Raw genomic sequence first — 17162 nt, 5'->3', positions numbered from 1 at the left:
GGGTAGGGGGGGCAGTGGAGAGGGGGCAGGGGCGTGTGGGGGTGGGGGCGGGGAGGAGGGGGGGGGTGAGGAGGGGGGGGGGGGGGGGGGGGGGGGGGGGGGGGGTGCGTGTCGGGGGGGGGGCGTGGGGGGGGGGGGGGGGGGTGGGGGGGGGGCGGGGGGGTGGTAGCTTAGAGGGGGAGGGGGTGGTGGGGGGGGGGGGAGGTGGTGGGGGGGGGGGGGGGGGGAGGGGGGGGGGGGGGGGGGGGGGAGGGTGGGTGGCTGGGGGGGGTGTGGTGGGGGAGGGGGGGGGGGCGGGGGGGGGGAGGGGGGGGGGGGGGGGGGGAAGTGGGGGGGGGGAGGGGGGGGGGGGGGGGGGTGGGGATGGGGGGGGGGAGGGGGGGGGGGGGGGGGTTGTACCCGAGAACGTGGGATTTTTTTTTTTAATTCCCGCCTTTTTTTCTTTGTTTTTTTGTTTTGTTGTTTGCTTTTTTTCCACAATTGTTTTTGTTTTTTTATTTTTTGTTTTTTTTTGTTTTGTGATTGTTGTTTTTGTTTTTTCTTTTTTTTCTGTTTTCTTTTCGTTTTTTTTTTTTTTTTTTTGGTTTTTTTCTTTTTTTTTGTTGTTTTTGTTACTTTTTCTTTAAACTTACAATGGAATACCGTCAGTGCAAACTTATGATTTTCTAAACTCTAACAGCTTTATACGAAACTTGCTTTCAATTTAGCTTGTAAATTAACTGTGTCAGTATTTAGGAAACACATATTCACTGGGTAATCATTTAGTTTTACTCATTTAATGAAACTACAGTTACAGTACTACACTTCCCCGCTTTAAGATTCTAAGTAGTTTTGTAAAAACTGTTAATGCTAAGAAACTCCACAAATAAAAAATAATTTGTGATTCATTTAATATTACACTCGAGAGGCTGGCAAATCTTCGTTTTTGTCTGTGGGGAAAATAATAAAGTGGAAAGCAATGTTTGAAAGTTAATGTTAATATTATATTTCAGTGCATTCTTGCGTAGTGTGCCCTCTCCATCTAACGTAAGTTTTATTATTTGAATATTTCCATGGAATTTTAAACAAAATTCTGAAAATATCATATGGCAAGATATATCGGGGATAGTTTATCAATTTTGTTTGGAATTCATTTCTACTTAGGCAGTAAAGTGTTGTGTTATCGGTAGGTACCCCAGCCTTGGAATTTAGAGGAATTTTTTATCTGTATAAATAGTCTGCATGTCTATCTACCAGCAGGTAACATCTCGAGAATTAAATAAGTTGTAAAGTATAAATATTTTATGCGACCTCAGCGAAGACTCTTACGCGACACGATGTGTGGGCACTCTCCTTCCTTGTTTATTCACTCACTTAATTTGCCAAATTTTTCTTTAAAAAAGATTTTTCTGTTACATATTTTACAGTTGATTGGGGGGATTACTTTTATTCCAAATTGGTCAGCAGCTTGAATGTTTGCGCCGAGTGTTTCTTCAAGTTAAAACATTGGAATATTATTAAGTCTGCCGAACATGTACACGACACACCTAAAAACACACCAGGCGGGTGGATTTCACTTTATCGTTTGATCCTAAAATCAATCCGGTTCTTGCTTAAACCATCAAAAAAGTCCAGTTTAAAGGTCTGTAGGTTTCTATCAAAAGTTCTCCTCAGATCGTTATGTCATATGTCTGGCAGGTAACTAAACAACCACTGGACCTTTTAGGGTTAATAATCAATAGGGGTTGTTCATCGACCCAAGGAGAAACCATATTTGCGAAGATCCTTTATGGATATGTTTTCAATTATTTAAGATACAGAAGGACAGACGATGGGGCGGACTGCTCTTTCATCTCCAAAAATTGACTCTTAAAAGCTCAGATGGGTTTCTTCCTTGGCATAAGAGGAACTCCTAAGTAATAAGATTCTCGTCTGGCAACCTTTCTATGGTTACATTTACGGAGGATCGATCAGACACAATGACTTTTAAATATAATAATCTATTATTGAGAACCATCTTATTGTTATATTTATGAAGCAGAAGTTATAGCAAATAACGGGAAGCTCAGCTGTAGAACTCCGGACAGTGCCAAACTAGTTAAAAAAACTACTCCGCGGGCGTTCGGCAGGCAGCGCTGGTTGTGGCTAGTTCCAGTGGAATCCAACTTTTTCTATCCCACAGTGTTTGATCGCTTTGTAGATTATCTCAGCAAAACTTTCGCCCGTGACCGAGATGGCTTAATCAATTAAATGTCTTTATCTTTTTAAAAAGCACACTTTAATCGTGTTAACTTACTTCAGATCCTCCAGTACCTGGTCAGGAAAGTGTACATTTGGTTATTCATGGATATTTCATTGCTCGCTTGTTGAATATATATGCGATTCCTTGGCAGCAATTAAACTCTACGAAGTTTATCGTAATTTCACATATGTATAATAAGACGTTAACAAACATCCAGTACTGTATTCTTTCCAATTGGGTTTTACAACTAAAAGAAATAAAATTTGTCATTGGCCCTTTTTTTTTTATGAAACTACAAAAGTATCTTTAAAATAAAACTTTCTTATAATACAAATAGTATTAGTAAATATTTAGATTTCTGTAAAGACCTTATTTTTTGGTTCTGCATCTCTAACTTATTCAATAGTTTTTTTAATTTTATGTCTACAAAATTAAAAAATGACGTATCGATATACAGCTCGGTCTGTAGATCACATACGTTGGAAACCAAAAGACAAGCTTTCATTTCGTTAAAATAAAATGAATTATAAATTTTAACACGGTAAAATGTACAGAAGAATTATTTCATAATAAATTTGTTTTTACCTTTACAGATTTTTACTATCAATAATAAGTTTTTCACACAGCTCAAGTATAACATTCACATATAAATAAAACCTTTTTTTAATGCTTTTAAACTCTTTTGAACAACGTGGAAATCAATAAATTTTATGTTGTTTAATTTAAATAAGGATCTTTGTTTTATTAAAGTGGCCAATATCCAGATTTAGAATGAACAAGAGTATCTTCAGATGAGTTGTCATGGTTGTTATATGTTTACTATCCGAATCAGAATAAAAGGGATTATCGATAGACTACATCTGCAGGGTTTATTGGATGATGTGTGCCAAAATGAAGAATTAGACTAATCAACTAATGAGAGCACATTACCAGACTGTTGTTATCGCTCTTTTTCATCTTTTGTAAGTCTTGAGCAAACTATTTTTCCTTTCAAAAATCGACATATATTTCTTTCTTGTAATTGCCACTAATTATTGAAGTGCCTGGCTGGATAATATTGAACAAATTGAAATACGACGTGTGTATGGTTACAATAATTAAATTATTATTTATTAAATATAAATAATATTTTAATTTTAATTTTGGTGTTGCATATGCTGTAGTAAACTCGCTACTGTTAAGTCAGTTATGAAATAATAGCTTTTTAAAACTGTTTGTTAAAAATTGATATTTATAACAAATATAGATAATGTTAAGTTTTAGGTGATGTATATCGTCTTGTAGAATAAAATTCATTTTTATTCCATGCCTCGGAAGTCCCCTGAGATCGAATGTATCAGAAAGTTTTAATCTTCCAAAAGATCAGGATTTTCCGATTGCACGGAGCTACTAAAAGGCTGAAACCATCACTGTACCAGGTGTATCAACTTTCTGAATTATGAGGTGTGAACATTTTTTTCGGCTTCAAATTCAACAATAGCATTGATTTTCTAAAGTGACACTATTTGGGTGGTAACCCCCCCCCCCCCCCCCCCCCCCTGCCCCCCCCCCCCCCCACCCCACTACAATCTTGCAGCGAAAAGTTACCATGATTACCATAACACCGATACTTAGATTGCCAGTTATAGTATCAAGAACATCAGAATCTTAAAATAACTAGAGAAATATAACGTACCAAAGTATGGTCGGATATTTTCGTAACCAATATTTTCTATTAATTTTTCTAACGCCTATGACACCCAAGAAGCAAATTTACATCCATAAACAACACTTTTAATAATACAGAAATATTTTAGGACATAAATTATATAACTGTATTTTCGTGATTTTAAGGGTTCACAATGTTGGCTACTAACAGTGGCTTAATTTCTAAAATTTTAGGTGTGGGAAACTCTTAAAGCGGGAAGCTCAGACCCGGTGGGTATGGAATACACCCCAGGGGAAAGGAGGGGGGCCCTCACCCAGGAAAACTTTTGGAAAATTCTAACTGGTAAACCTTTGTTTTTAGGCTCCACCCAGACATAAAAATACATTCATTTTTATAAAATACCAAGTGATATTTTTATGCTGTTTTATTTTCTTTAAGGTGCTTGATTTGGATGTAAGAAACTAAAAATACATGAATTTAAATTATTGAGTTTACTCTCTACTTTACTCTACTCCATTAACACCTTGTTGCCTACTTTAAATTTCCCAGAAAAATAATTTGGTTTGATTTTCATTGACCATTTTGTTTGAATTCAATGAAGCTCGCCAATATTAATTTTTTAATGGAAAATGGTTAAAAATTAAAACAATTTGAGCATTATTCACAGTTTTATTTATACACATTACAGTAGTAATAATAATACATATTAATATGTAAATGGGATGTTTGTTAATATAACAGCTTTTTTCCAAGTTTGCATATTTTACAAAAAAATTGCATACCTTATGGGTACAAAACAATATTAATACATTCAAAATAAACCAACTTCTTGGAAATGAAAAGGAAAGCGTTTTAATTACACACAAAATAAATGGAACACACAGAGTGGAGTAACACGGTTTCATTTTTTAAAATCTAGTGTAAGTTTTAAAAAGTTAAGGTTGATTATTTTATTTGCTTATTAGTTATTATAACTAAACTATGTAACGGATTTGTAGTATAATATTTATAAGGCAATGCCAAGGACTGTTGGTAAACTTAGGTTTTAGTTTTTGTTTGTTAATATTTTAAAGTGTGAAAACTACAAAAGACAACAAAACAACAATACACAAAAACTAACTGTAAGTACAAAAAAGAACTCAGAAAACTTGTGTTCAGAACACAACTATAAGTTAGGCATAGGCTAGTTGATTTTAATGAAAACTTATATGTTCTGAATTCTAAAAAGATATTTAAAAAACAGATTTAGGGACAAAAGATTCCCAAAATGCAATGCTGTCTTCATGGTATGTTTTCTGCCCTCGTTGTTTTGACCTTGGTGTCATAGTGCTGAATGGTTGTCCCTTGCGCCTGCCAGGTTTTGACACGTGTCGCTCGGGATTGTATCTAGCCACAGGGACGGTTCCTAGGAGCCTGATCCGCAATTAAATCGCAAACAGTGCTAATGTAGAGTGAAGATCTAAGAGGAGACATAATATAGATTCATTGCAGAAAAAAACCCACGTTCAAATTCAGCACTAGACACTGCCACAATACTATTTATGATGGAAATCAGTTTCTTAAACGACGGGGCGGTTGCTCTAGAATAGTAGGTCTTCTCTCCACTGTAACATAGTCATTCAGTACCTGCTTGAAGTGTCTGAAGTCTCTAATTATATACCTGAGAGCTGCTAATCTTTAAATCTATCGGCAGATTCGCTGGATCTCACCATTCTCCGTAGGTGATGGATAAGTTCTTCTTGGCCACTACAATGGGGTGGATCACTTTGATGTCATTCTTGATTTTGGTGTAGTGTTCAGCCGCATTTTGAATATGATGATAGCAACCTTGATAGTCAAGTTGTTAGAGAGGCTCCGATAGAACTGTTTTTTCTGGAATACTGGGTATCTTGGATCTTACACAAAGTTTAAACATCTTGAAACAATCAAATCGTTTCAATAGCAATTTTAGCTTCCACTGAACGGTTTACCCATGTTTTCAACTCGGTTTTTCAAAACACTTTGATTAACCGTGTTACATCACTTGTGGGCTTGGATAAGGTTGAGGCATGATTTTTGAATCTGTAAGGACAAATCCGATAATCTCTTTCTAGAGCATCGAACATCAATGCCAGGTTGTGTACAAAAGTTGTAGAAGATAATGTTACCACAAAGCCCTTTGTAAGTTGAACGTTGCTTCGAGTCTCTTTGTTTGTCTTCAGAAGCTTCAATGAAATGATTGTACAAAGCTTTAAAATCTGTCCAAAAATGCTTTCACCGCCATCTAAGCTCGGAGGCTACCCAACGAGTATCTAAAACACGGCCGATTTTCAACATTTGCTCCTCTAGTCCTTTAGCAACTTCTTGCCAACTCCCTGCTGTTTTTCCGGTGAACAACTAAACATGTTTCTAATTTTATCCATGATAATATCTTAAAATGATTCATTCCAGCTACTTCTTCTATGGAAATCGTGCACGGCAAGCTCTAAAAACGATGGTTCAAACAATGCCAAATGGAACAAGTTGGGGAACGTTTCAGTAAGCTGTATAGGCAAGGCCAGATTTCTTGCCCTAGTTGCACTGGAAGAACCAATCACAAGTAGGAGCAATCATATGGTCTTTCATGAATTCAAAGGACTTAGACCTAATGCTTGTTAAACTGATTTAAAAAGTTCTTGTAAATTTATACCAAGCTGATGTTGTGGCTATTTAGCTCAAAAAGTGTTAAAGAACACTGTCATAAGGGTTTTTGCATTCCCTTTAGAACAGTTCTGATATAAACCACCAAAGCATTTTTGTTTTTGAAAACTGAAGTGGCTTTCATCCAAAAGCAGGGGAATATTTAGAGTCTGACTTGATTAGGGCCATTTATCAAGTCTGATTTCATTTTTTATCAGAAATATGATGAATTATATGGGAGCAAGCAACATTTGAATGTAGGATTCGCACCCATATTCTAAGCCATTCATTTATTTGAAGATCTATTTCAGTTTCAAACTCAAAAAAAGGGCCTATTTAGTTTAGCTTGCTTATAAAGCCTGGTGCGGAAAAATGCGCTTCAGTTACAATCTGCTGCTCTTTATGCATAGAAGCAACAGCTTTTTTCATTGCATCTTTCACTTAGCTACAATGAGTATTTTTTCAGCTAAAGGACTTGAGCTCGAGGACCCCACGGTTGTAAAAATTATCTTTTTCCTAAGAGAGGATTGCTGGTCTTTTTTATTGTTTCCATAAGCGGTAACGAGTTCCTAAAAAACCCTCTCTTCGCTAATCTTTAGGCCCTTCGTTTTCTCTGAACCTAGAGTACTCCACACTAACGGGTCAAACGTTGCAAACCTAGTTATCTGTTCACAATTAACCATGGATTTTTAGCTTTAAATTCAAAACAATTTGTTCTTCAGACCAACAAACTGGCTGTTCACCCCTATTAAACAAATCATTATTTTCATTACTAACCTTAGCTTCGTCTGCATCAGATCCTCCAAAACCCACCAACTTGGATACTATTTTGACCGACGGGAGGGAAGTCGCAAGAGGAATGGTTAATCGCAATTATCCTCATTGAATCCCGATTGTCGTCTTGTTTTTTATCTTGATCAACAATTGAAGTTGTAGTCAAATGCTTCCGAACTGCAGTTCTCATTTATTCGCTTATCCTTTTTGTTTCTGTAGGGTTAGGTTTAAAGAAATCAGCAATGTTTTCTGGTAAGGTCATAGTCAATTAGGAATCTTTTTAGCTGCACCAGCACTAAGAAGCATAAACACGAACACAATCAACGACCTGCACCTCAAAAACGAACTTAAGCGTGATGGGATGCGATTGGCAACTTGTAACTTAAACGCGAAAACACACACAAGGTCAAGTCAACTAGTCAAACGCTCTTGTGATCACTGGGGCGGTGGCGCCGGTGGTGAAGGAATGGATGGGGGAATGGAAAGGGGGTGGGGGTGGGTGGTATTGCCCTTTGTTATTGAGAGGCGCAGCCGCGCATGCAGCGAACTAGGATGACTCGCCCATCACCTTCCTCCTGCCTGATTCCGTGCAAGACTCATCACAGCACAGCTAACAACCCTGGCTTGAGTACGGGCGCTTACTATCTGATGACGAGGTCCACTCGCAAACATAGCATAGCATAATATTGATCCTATCCTACAATTTTCTTTAACCTAAACTTGTACTCGTAGTTTTTAAAAGCGTTCCCTTGCGTTCCGGCACTCTTGGGAGGTAAGGGAACGCCGTTCCCTTGCGTTCCCACTGTAATTAACCACTGGCTACAAACCATGGTGACTAAACATTATTAAGATGTTTTTTTTTAAAAAAAGAAAGGTATAATTATGTCAAAGCAATGAAAAGCACACCACCTGTACTTTTTAAAATTCTGTATTATTTGATAACAATGCACTATTTTTTAATAATTCCCTTTCCAATTCATAAACTCCTATCCTGAGCTTTCAAATACAACAGGTGGCTAGGATGTTTGGTTGTTTAAAGCAGTTATTACAAGCAAGCATTTCAATTAGAATAAGATTGAATCTGATATGGAAGTGTTATTACTTGCTACTAAAATAAGATATATTAAATGTTTTCTTTCGAAATTTATTCCATGCCAATACAAAAGATACACACCCGATAATTAATTCCGGAATTCAACGCCTCTGATGTAATTCCGCATTAAATCGATATTTTTTTAATTTTACAAAGGTTTAAAATAAATACTAGTGCTAATGTTTGTAATTTCGGTCGATTTTTGTCTACTTCTCTAAGTAATAAAATGGTAGAAAACAATAAGTTCAACTTTTTTAAGTATATTGTTTCTAATGTTCAACTCCTAAATCTGAAGAACCTGTATTGAATAAAAATGAAATTTTCACTATGAGTTCTTAAATTAAAACTACGGGTTAAATTAGTCCGAATCCTTTTAATGTTTATTATGGTTGAATTTATTTACATGCAAACCCAGTACTTTATATTTTGACCATACGTTATTATAAATATGTAGTTCTGCATGTTTATTTAAAAATTGAATATAGAGTAATTGAAACAAAATTCTAATTGTATGTCAGATAGAAGATAGAAAAATAGATAGAAATAAAATATTCTTTTTTTCTTGTAAAAATGTACAATAGTAAAATTATATATAAACATCATTTATACCTTAAGCACAAACACAAAAACATTGGCTCCTTAATTGTAGACACAATTAACATGAAAATAAAAATAAAACAATGTAACTTTTTGTTTAAAATGAATTATGAACATGTCTTTCTTTTTTATATTAATACAGCTAAGGTACATCAATAAACAAAATTTCAAGAAAACAAAAATAGGACCTCAATAGGCATAAGGAAACTGCCTGGTGTAGAGGCTCCAAACTTTTCTTAGAAAAAAAAGAAGAAAAACAACACTCAAGCATAATTGAATTAACAAATATAAAATTCAAATACGATCAATCTTCCCATTTAAAAACTAAGCTTTTCTACAAAACAAATTTGAATAAAAAAAACACCATTTTATAATTTTCAAAGTCTAAAGCTAATTCAGTTACATAAAATGCCATAATTATAAATTATAACCATATCCAGTTAGATTATATCTTCCATATAGACTTAAACGTTTGTGTAAGGACTTAACCAACAATAAACCCTTAAAATTAATTATCAAAACTATTTTATATTTACTAGAAAATCAACACTTTCAAAAGACAATAACCACGTTTTTAATTTTTTTTTGAAATTGATTTAGAATTAATTACATATTTATTATTACACTTGGCAAAAACGTTGTAAATTTTGGGTCCTAAAATGATGTTACCTTTTTGAAAAAAAGTTAAATTAGGCTTGGGCCACAGTAAATACAGGTTCATTTCTTAATTTAGAGAATATAAAATACTATTTTTTTTTGCGTAAATTCCCCACTTCTTACAGAAAACAGCTTTAGGACCTTGAAAACAAACAAATGCTTCAGAGGGAAGAATTTTACTTGTTACGAATAGAGGATACGAAGCTTCTTGTCTTACCCTTTTCCCTGTCATTAATCTTAAAAAAAAACTTTTGCAAAAGAAAAAAGCTGTTTGTTATTTGATTCATAATTCCCACCCCAACAAAATTAAACCATATTTCCAATATACTATTAACTAATGAGAAATATAACCGTTCCTTAAAACTTGTTCTCTACAAATTTTAAATTTTTTTTCAAAAAAAATAAAAACATCTCAATACGTTAGTAAGTTTAGACTTCAAATTTTGTTTATATGTTTCTTTCCAATTTAACTCATGATCTAAAAAAAAAGATACACATCCTAATTACTTCATAGTGGTTGTTTACTGACCTACTATAGCACATTCAATAACTTGCATTTGGATTGAAAACAAAGGCATTTAGTACATTTATAAACTATACAGTCTTGGAATTTCTTTTCAATCCTTAAAATTAAAGTTTATATATTTTGTACTTGGCAGGTCTTAGCAGCTTATTATTACTGAAAAAACACCATTCGGAAGTGCATTCAAATCAAAACTAAGGGGAATTTTTTACCGTTTCCAATCATCTTTAACATAAACATAAGGTCTGTATCATCAGCAAAAACGAAGTTATGTGACCGTTGAAAAACGTGCCATCGCAAAGATCATTAATTATAAATTAAAAATATGATCGGACCAAGCACAGATCCTTGGGGTTCACCGTGTTTTATTATGCCAAAAGATCACTGATGATGTTTTACAAACTTGTACACATTGTTTTCCGATCTGTTAAATAGCTTTGAAACCATTTTAAAAACTTTACCTCTAATTCCACAGCCAAACATTTTTTCTAAGAGTATCCTATGATCCACTGTTATCGAAATGCTTTCTTAATATCCAAAAACAGACCAGTAACCTTTTTAGCTGAATTCAAACCAAAGTAATCATTTTCTAAAAAATTTCTTAAATCATCTTCTGGATTTAAACTACTTTTCTAAATACAAAACTGGTTTTTACTAAAAAAAATTTATTTTTTTCAAGAAAGTTTCTATTAATTTTTTCTTCATTACTTTCTCATAAATCTTAGCAACATGTTGAAATGAAAGGAGCGATATAGGCCTACAGTTATGGCACATCATTTTTTTGAATTTTTTTATGCAAAGGATATTCACTACAGCCTGTTTTAATTTATCAGGAAATATACCTTCATTAAAACTAAAATGAATGAAATAATGTAAAACTTCCAATATGTCTTTCAGAATGGGACTTAATTAATGTAGAGTTGATTACCATCGATACTCAGGTGATGTACTGTTTTTTTTTTTAATGAATTAATTGCTATTGTTAGGTCTTCGACGTTTACTTTCATCCAAAAGCATTGATTTATAACATATATTTCTGGGGAAGGAAAATATTGTTTATACTAGAAATCACTAGATTATTTAGGTTATCAAACAACAGAGAGAAAAAAATTGTTTTAAAACTCATTTGCCCACAACATGTGGGTCACTAACTGTACTTCCATTTACAATTAAGGCTATTTTTCCAGGTTTTCGAGTTTTCTGACCAGTAACATCATTTATTACCCTCCAAGTAGGACTTTGAATCACCTCGACAGTTTTCAAAAAGATGACTATAATATGAATCACGCAATAATAAACGGATATCTGACACAAGCTTATTCCTTAGTTTTTAAAATAACTTTTCAACCTATCGTTCTCTGGATGCCTTTTAACTTTTTTCAAACAGCTGATTTATAAACTTAATTCGCCGGCAAATAAAAAATCATTCATCCACGGCTTTTAACTCACAGACCATAGCCTTATTTGCAGTCTTCAAAGTTACTGTATAGAAATTGCATGAATTAAAACATTAAGAAAAACGTCAAAAGCATCAGAAGGGTTAGACTGACAATAAACATCCGTCCAATCCGTGTTAGCAAGAACCGATCTAAGTGTTGCGTAATTGATGCGATAAGAACCGGTGGTAGCATGAGAGCAAAGGTCAGCTGCACCTGCCGCCTGCACACATACACGCACACGCACCACAATCATACAATGATCAGTTATGTTTGCTTGTGCAACAGTTGCCTCTATCTCCGTCTCATCTTTACTATTTACTCGTGCAAAAACATGATCAATACAAGTTCTTGTTTCGTCAGTAATCCTAGTCGGTTCTTTTATTAAGCATTCCAGTCCACCAAAAGATAATATATTATTATACCGATCTACTAAATTGTCATCACATAAAATATTGAAATTAACATCACCAACAAAAAAGACGTGCTTAAAAGATTTAAAAAAGTTTTTTTTTATAAAAAAATCAGTAAGCTCATTTAAAAACAAACTTTTGTCGTACAAATGTAATCTATATATAGCTATTAGCAAAAATTCCTGGTTTAAAAAACTAAATTCTACTGTTACAATATCTGCCGACTTAAAATTAACGGGATTACATTTTATGACGGATAATTTATCTTGATTCCTTATATAAACCACAACTCCACCAGCTCGATAAGTTTCATTATTTTTAAAAAAACTAATATAATTTGGAATGTCATAGAACTGTATTTCGTTACATTTAACCCATATTTCAGATAATATTATTATTTCTGGATAAAACTCTCTAGCTGTCAGTTCAGTTAAAAATATATCAAAATTACTTCTTAATGCTTCTAATATTCTGATGAATTAAATTAAACTCCTGTTTATTTAATTGCATACTAACCTAAAAACTATATATATATATACAACAACTAAATGTCAACATTATAATTATCTGTCACGTATTTATTTTTCATTTATGTTTAAGCCAGTTAATACAACTCTAACAAGCATTCATATTGACATAAATCTAAAACAAAAATGCATTCGAGTATGTTAATACAATCTCACAGACATTAGCGAGACTTACCGCTTTGACCTCAGAGACCTCAGGCACAAAGTTGCCGTTTTTTTTCGCAGGTAATGAGAACTAGATTTAATATTCCCTGTATAGAATTCAAGGGGATTTAACACGATGGTAAATCAGTTTACATTTTAACATATGTCAAAGTAAACACATGCTACGTGATACCTTTGCCTGTTAAATAAATTGTTATTGGTTATTCAGTGGTTAGTTTAACCAGGGAATTGAAACCTAGCACTCTGCTCCTGCAGCAAAGCAATTATTATATTACCACTTTGACGTTGAAAGTCTCATTGATGTGCATACGAGCAGACTGGTAATTTGATTAAATTATCTCTTCACTCATTGAACACTATACCGACACAAATGGGTCATGTTAACATGCCGGAAATTTATGAGTCAATAACATCTCCTCTTTCAGAGGTCTCTTATCGAATGTTATTCTCGTTTGTTGAAGAACGAATGTGTCATTTAGAAGAAAATTTGTTTAGCAAATTAAAAGTTTAAATTATTTGCATTTTCATCTGAACAGGGCTTCACATGTAAACTTGTTTGTATTAAAATATTAAAAATCTTAAGAAACTTATGATAGAAATAATACAATATTGTAGGTCACGTGAAGACAACGTGACAAATAGTTTTGCGTTTCCTTTATGATGTTTTTCAATTGCCTATTGAATATTTCTGAATAATTGTTCTATAAATGTTACGAACATACGGCAATTTTTACTATGGATTTATTGCAATGTACTCAACCAAGTATATTGTGAAAAGTGATGTAATATAATAATCCAGCTTGGCACTTACAATTTTTACCTAACAAAAATGTAGTAATATTAAAAAAATTTAAAAATGTACTATTAATGTATATTAGCACATGATATTAATAATGCAATGAATATGTATATTGTTATTACTAAATAAGTTCGGTTCCTTAGTTCCTTGTCTGGTTATAATTAGTAAACCTCTGTAAATAAAATTTTAAGATAATTTAAAATTTTTAAGTCACGTTTGTTCTATGTCCAAATAATATTTTTTTATTTTGAGGTAGCCAGTAACAATTGGAGAGTTTACACAATTCAATTGATAAATATTATTTTAGTTGAAGCGACTTTTGATTTCTATTCTACTGTAAATAACATATTTAAAAAATGCAATATACACACATATAAATATATATGAGAATTTAAGTGACTAAACTTAATACATGCTATAAAGAGCACTGTAATGAAACGAAATGAGTTACTAGATATCATTTAAGAACTTTTTTATATTTACATTTTATAAAGGACATATAAAGGAAGGTTTTTTTTTCACGCATAATCATGTAATATTTTAGGGACTAAAAAGTAAAATGTTAATTTGATTTAGTGGTTCTTAAATTTATCTCTGAAAACACTTGCCAAATGTATTAACTCCTTCAAATGTTCCTCTGACCAACACTTCAGTAATTATGACCTAACGTAAAATTGTATGTTATTCACGAACTGAAATTTACACATTCCACCATGATGTAATGTGTAAAATTAAAAAAAAAAACACAGATCTGAGGAACCTTACTTCTGTATTTCGGCATTAGTAAGCTTTTATCTTTTAAATTATGTTGTCACTTTATACAGTTTTTAAAAAAGAAATAAGTTTACTTCCCAAATACCAGTTTTGATAAAAGAGGTAAGGCTGAAAATCACCAAAAAGTACATTTTTATACACTATTAAGGTATTGTGAGTTTATTTTTACTAGTTAGTGGTTAAAAGATAAAAATTAATTTTCACCCCTATTCCTGTGGGGGGGGGGGGGTGGGGGGGGGGGGGGGTGGGGGGGGGGGGGGGTGGGGGGGGGGGGGGGTGGGGGGGGGGGGGGGTGGGGGGGGGGGGGGGTGGGGGGTTTTTCGAGTTGTTCGATTAAATTTGCGTTGAGACAGAGAGTCGTCTCATCTGCATACTGGACGATTCGTCCTTGTTGTACAGAAGAACTGGCATCGTTAATGTATATGAGAAAGAGTAAAGGACAAAGAACAGAGCCCTACGGAACTCCATACCTTAGTATTTCCTGTTTTGATTGAACATCTGAAAATATTACAAATTGATCTCGATTACTGAGAAACGATTCGAGCCACATGAGGGGGATTCCTCGTTTCCCGTAATGCTTTAATTTGGAAATGAGGTTACGGTGGTCAACACAGTCGAAAGCCTTAGTAAGGTCCAGAAATACACTTAGTGTATCTCTTTGACCTTCGATTCCCTATACTATCCGATCCAGGAGACGCACGACTGAGTCTATTGTCGATTTTCCACTTCGGAAGCCGAATTGGTTTACTGAGAGTAAATTATATCTTTCCAAAAATCTACGCATCTTGTGAGGTAGACTTCAAATATCTTGCTGAAGACTAACAGCATTGAGATGGGGCGGTAATTTTGGGTTGAGGAAGGATCGCCCTTCTTGAAAATTAATGTGACCTTTGCTATTTTGAGAGATGAAGGGACTGGTCCAGAGAGAAAAGAGAGGTTAATTAAATGCGCTAGTGGCCTAAGCAAATGCCATGAGCATTGCTTGAGGAGTCATGTTAAAACGTGATTAGAGTCGTATGATCGTTTTTAAGGGGGGTCTCTTATCACTCTAATAATCTCCTTCTCTGAGACCGGAGCCAAAGCCATGGAAGCTATGGAGCTTGGTAATAATGAAGGGGGTGGCTGACTCTGAGCTGCTGTGTGGAGCCCTTGGTCAGGTCCTAACGAGGCAAAAAAATTTTGAATTTGCGACCCTAGAAGGGCCATTGATAAGTTCGTTGTTAACGTTGAGTTTTATTTCTTAGTTAGTGTGTGTCTTCTTATTGTTAATTATGGGCCAAGTAGTTTTTTTTTTTAAATATTAGACGTGAGCAGAGCTTTGTTTACATCATAAACTTTTGCGGGTTTTGATGATTTTTCTACAGATTTGTTTTTAGTTTTGGAAGAAATCTTTAAATTCTTGATTTGGTGAATGCATTTTAATTTCCGAAAAATAACAATTTTCTCTAGAAATTAGGACGCCTTTTGTTATCCATAGGCACGTTTTCCCTCGGGTTTCGTGAAGTTTGATTTAAGGAGCAACTCATGTTCAAGTAGTAGTTGAAAATTGTTTAGAAATTTTTGAATTAAAGTTTGAAGGGATCTCCAAACTTTAGAAAGCTCCAACTTTCTTTTGAAAAAAGAGAATTAAGGAGCTGGATATTTGTGGGCCTTGTATCCCTGACTGTTGTATTGTATGCTGGATCCCTTGTTGGCTCATGACCATTGATAACGGCTTGTTGGCCATAATGGTCAGAAATCAGGGACAACTATCGAGCCCAACAGCACAGGCTGACGCTTACGCAGCATCTGCCTCAACAAGTTGGTGTCAGATTAATCAGCTCCCGGAAAGTATAAAGAACTCCAACAATAAAAACCAATTCAAAACTCGTATAAAACGCCTATTGGTGTCTAGAGCGTTCTACTCTGTCGATGAGTTCATGATAAGCCGCTGGGATTTATGAGAGGCATAGGATCTGGAGTCAGTGAGAGTGTGCTTGAGTGAATGTGTGGAGGTGTAGGTTTGGGTGGATGTGTGAAAACTATTTACAAAATGATTTACTGACATTTGCAATGCAATGTAAAATTGTAAAAATACAATAAAATATGATTTGATTTGATTTGATAGCGCAGTGTTGAGGACCGTAATCTGCACGCCTGGTAAGTTGATGACGATGTTGTCAATAGCTTTCGCTGACCATTCTAGGTCAAACGACTTTAGCAGATCAGCAAGTCTTTTTACTGTGGGACTATGAACATCCAAAACGTCGTTGTCGATTTGAGAATGTTTGGTTTGTAACTTTACCCCTGTAACTTCAATTTACTTACCTGTGGGTTTGCCAACTTGGTAAAGGGTGAAAGAGAAATTGTTTTTGGTAATAATTGCACCACCTCCTCCTTTGAAGAAGCCGCGACAGTAGTAATTTGCCAAATGATAATTTTGAGTGGGACGGCAGTACCGGTATCAGGAGCAACCTCAGCCGTCTCGGCCGCAGCAGTCGAGGCACACAACCCGCAAGAGCCTCCACGATGAGTCTGGCCAGCCGCCACTTGTCTTTAATGTGGATATGCATCTCGTGCCTCGTGAAGTGCTTCTGTTACAGTCTATTCATATCTAGGACAGTGATGTGGTGTTTAGCAGCCATTTCTTCGATGTAAGCATTCACGAGAGCGGTGTGCTGGTTAATGTCGTGCGTAGAGGGCAAGTCGTGGCGATGAGGCAGCGTGGTGACAATCAGCCTGTTATGAGAAGCTAAGGACGTGATCCTCTTCTCCAGGTTGTGGTTGTCGAATATATTCCGTTGCTCCCCGGCCGCAAGGTCATTGGTTCCGACGATCAGGATGCTGCACCAAAATTCGCTAGTCACCGGCTGAGGTTGGGATGAGGTGATCTGAAGC

General features: G+C 35.1%; 1 protein-coding gene across 1 annotated transcript in view; it reads right to left on the bottom strand.

Annotated features, from left to right (window-relative positions):
- LOC124363365 overlaps window positions 1–16837 on the bottom strand; it is a 101178-nt gene extending 84341 nt beyond the window's left edge. The window contains exon 1 of the mRNA XM_046818615.1: window positions 16593–16837. Coding sequence (XP_046674571.1) covers window positions 16593–16837 — 245 coding nt within the window. The remainder of the gene's footprint in view (window positions 1–16592) is intronic.
- Window positions 16838–17162: the final 325 nt, after the last annotated feature.

The sequence above is a fragment of the Homalodisca vitripennis genome, chromosome 5 (assembly GCF_021130785.1).
Source record: "Homalodisca vitripennis isolate AUS2020 chromosome 5, UT_GWSS_2.1, whole genome shotgun sequence".
NCBI classification, from domain to species: domain Eukaryota; kingdom Metazoa; phylum Arthropoda; class Insecta; order Hemiptera; family Cicadellidae; genus Homalodisca; species Homalodisca vitripennis.
This window is presented reverse-complemented; position numbering and strand designations above follow the sequence as displayed.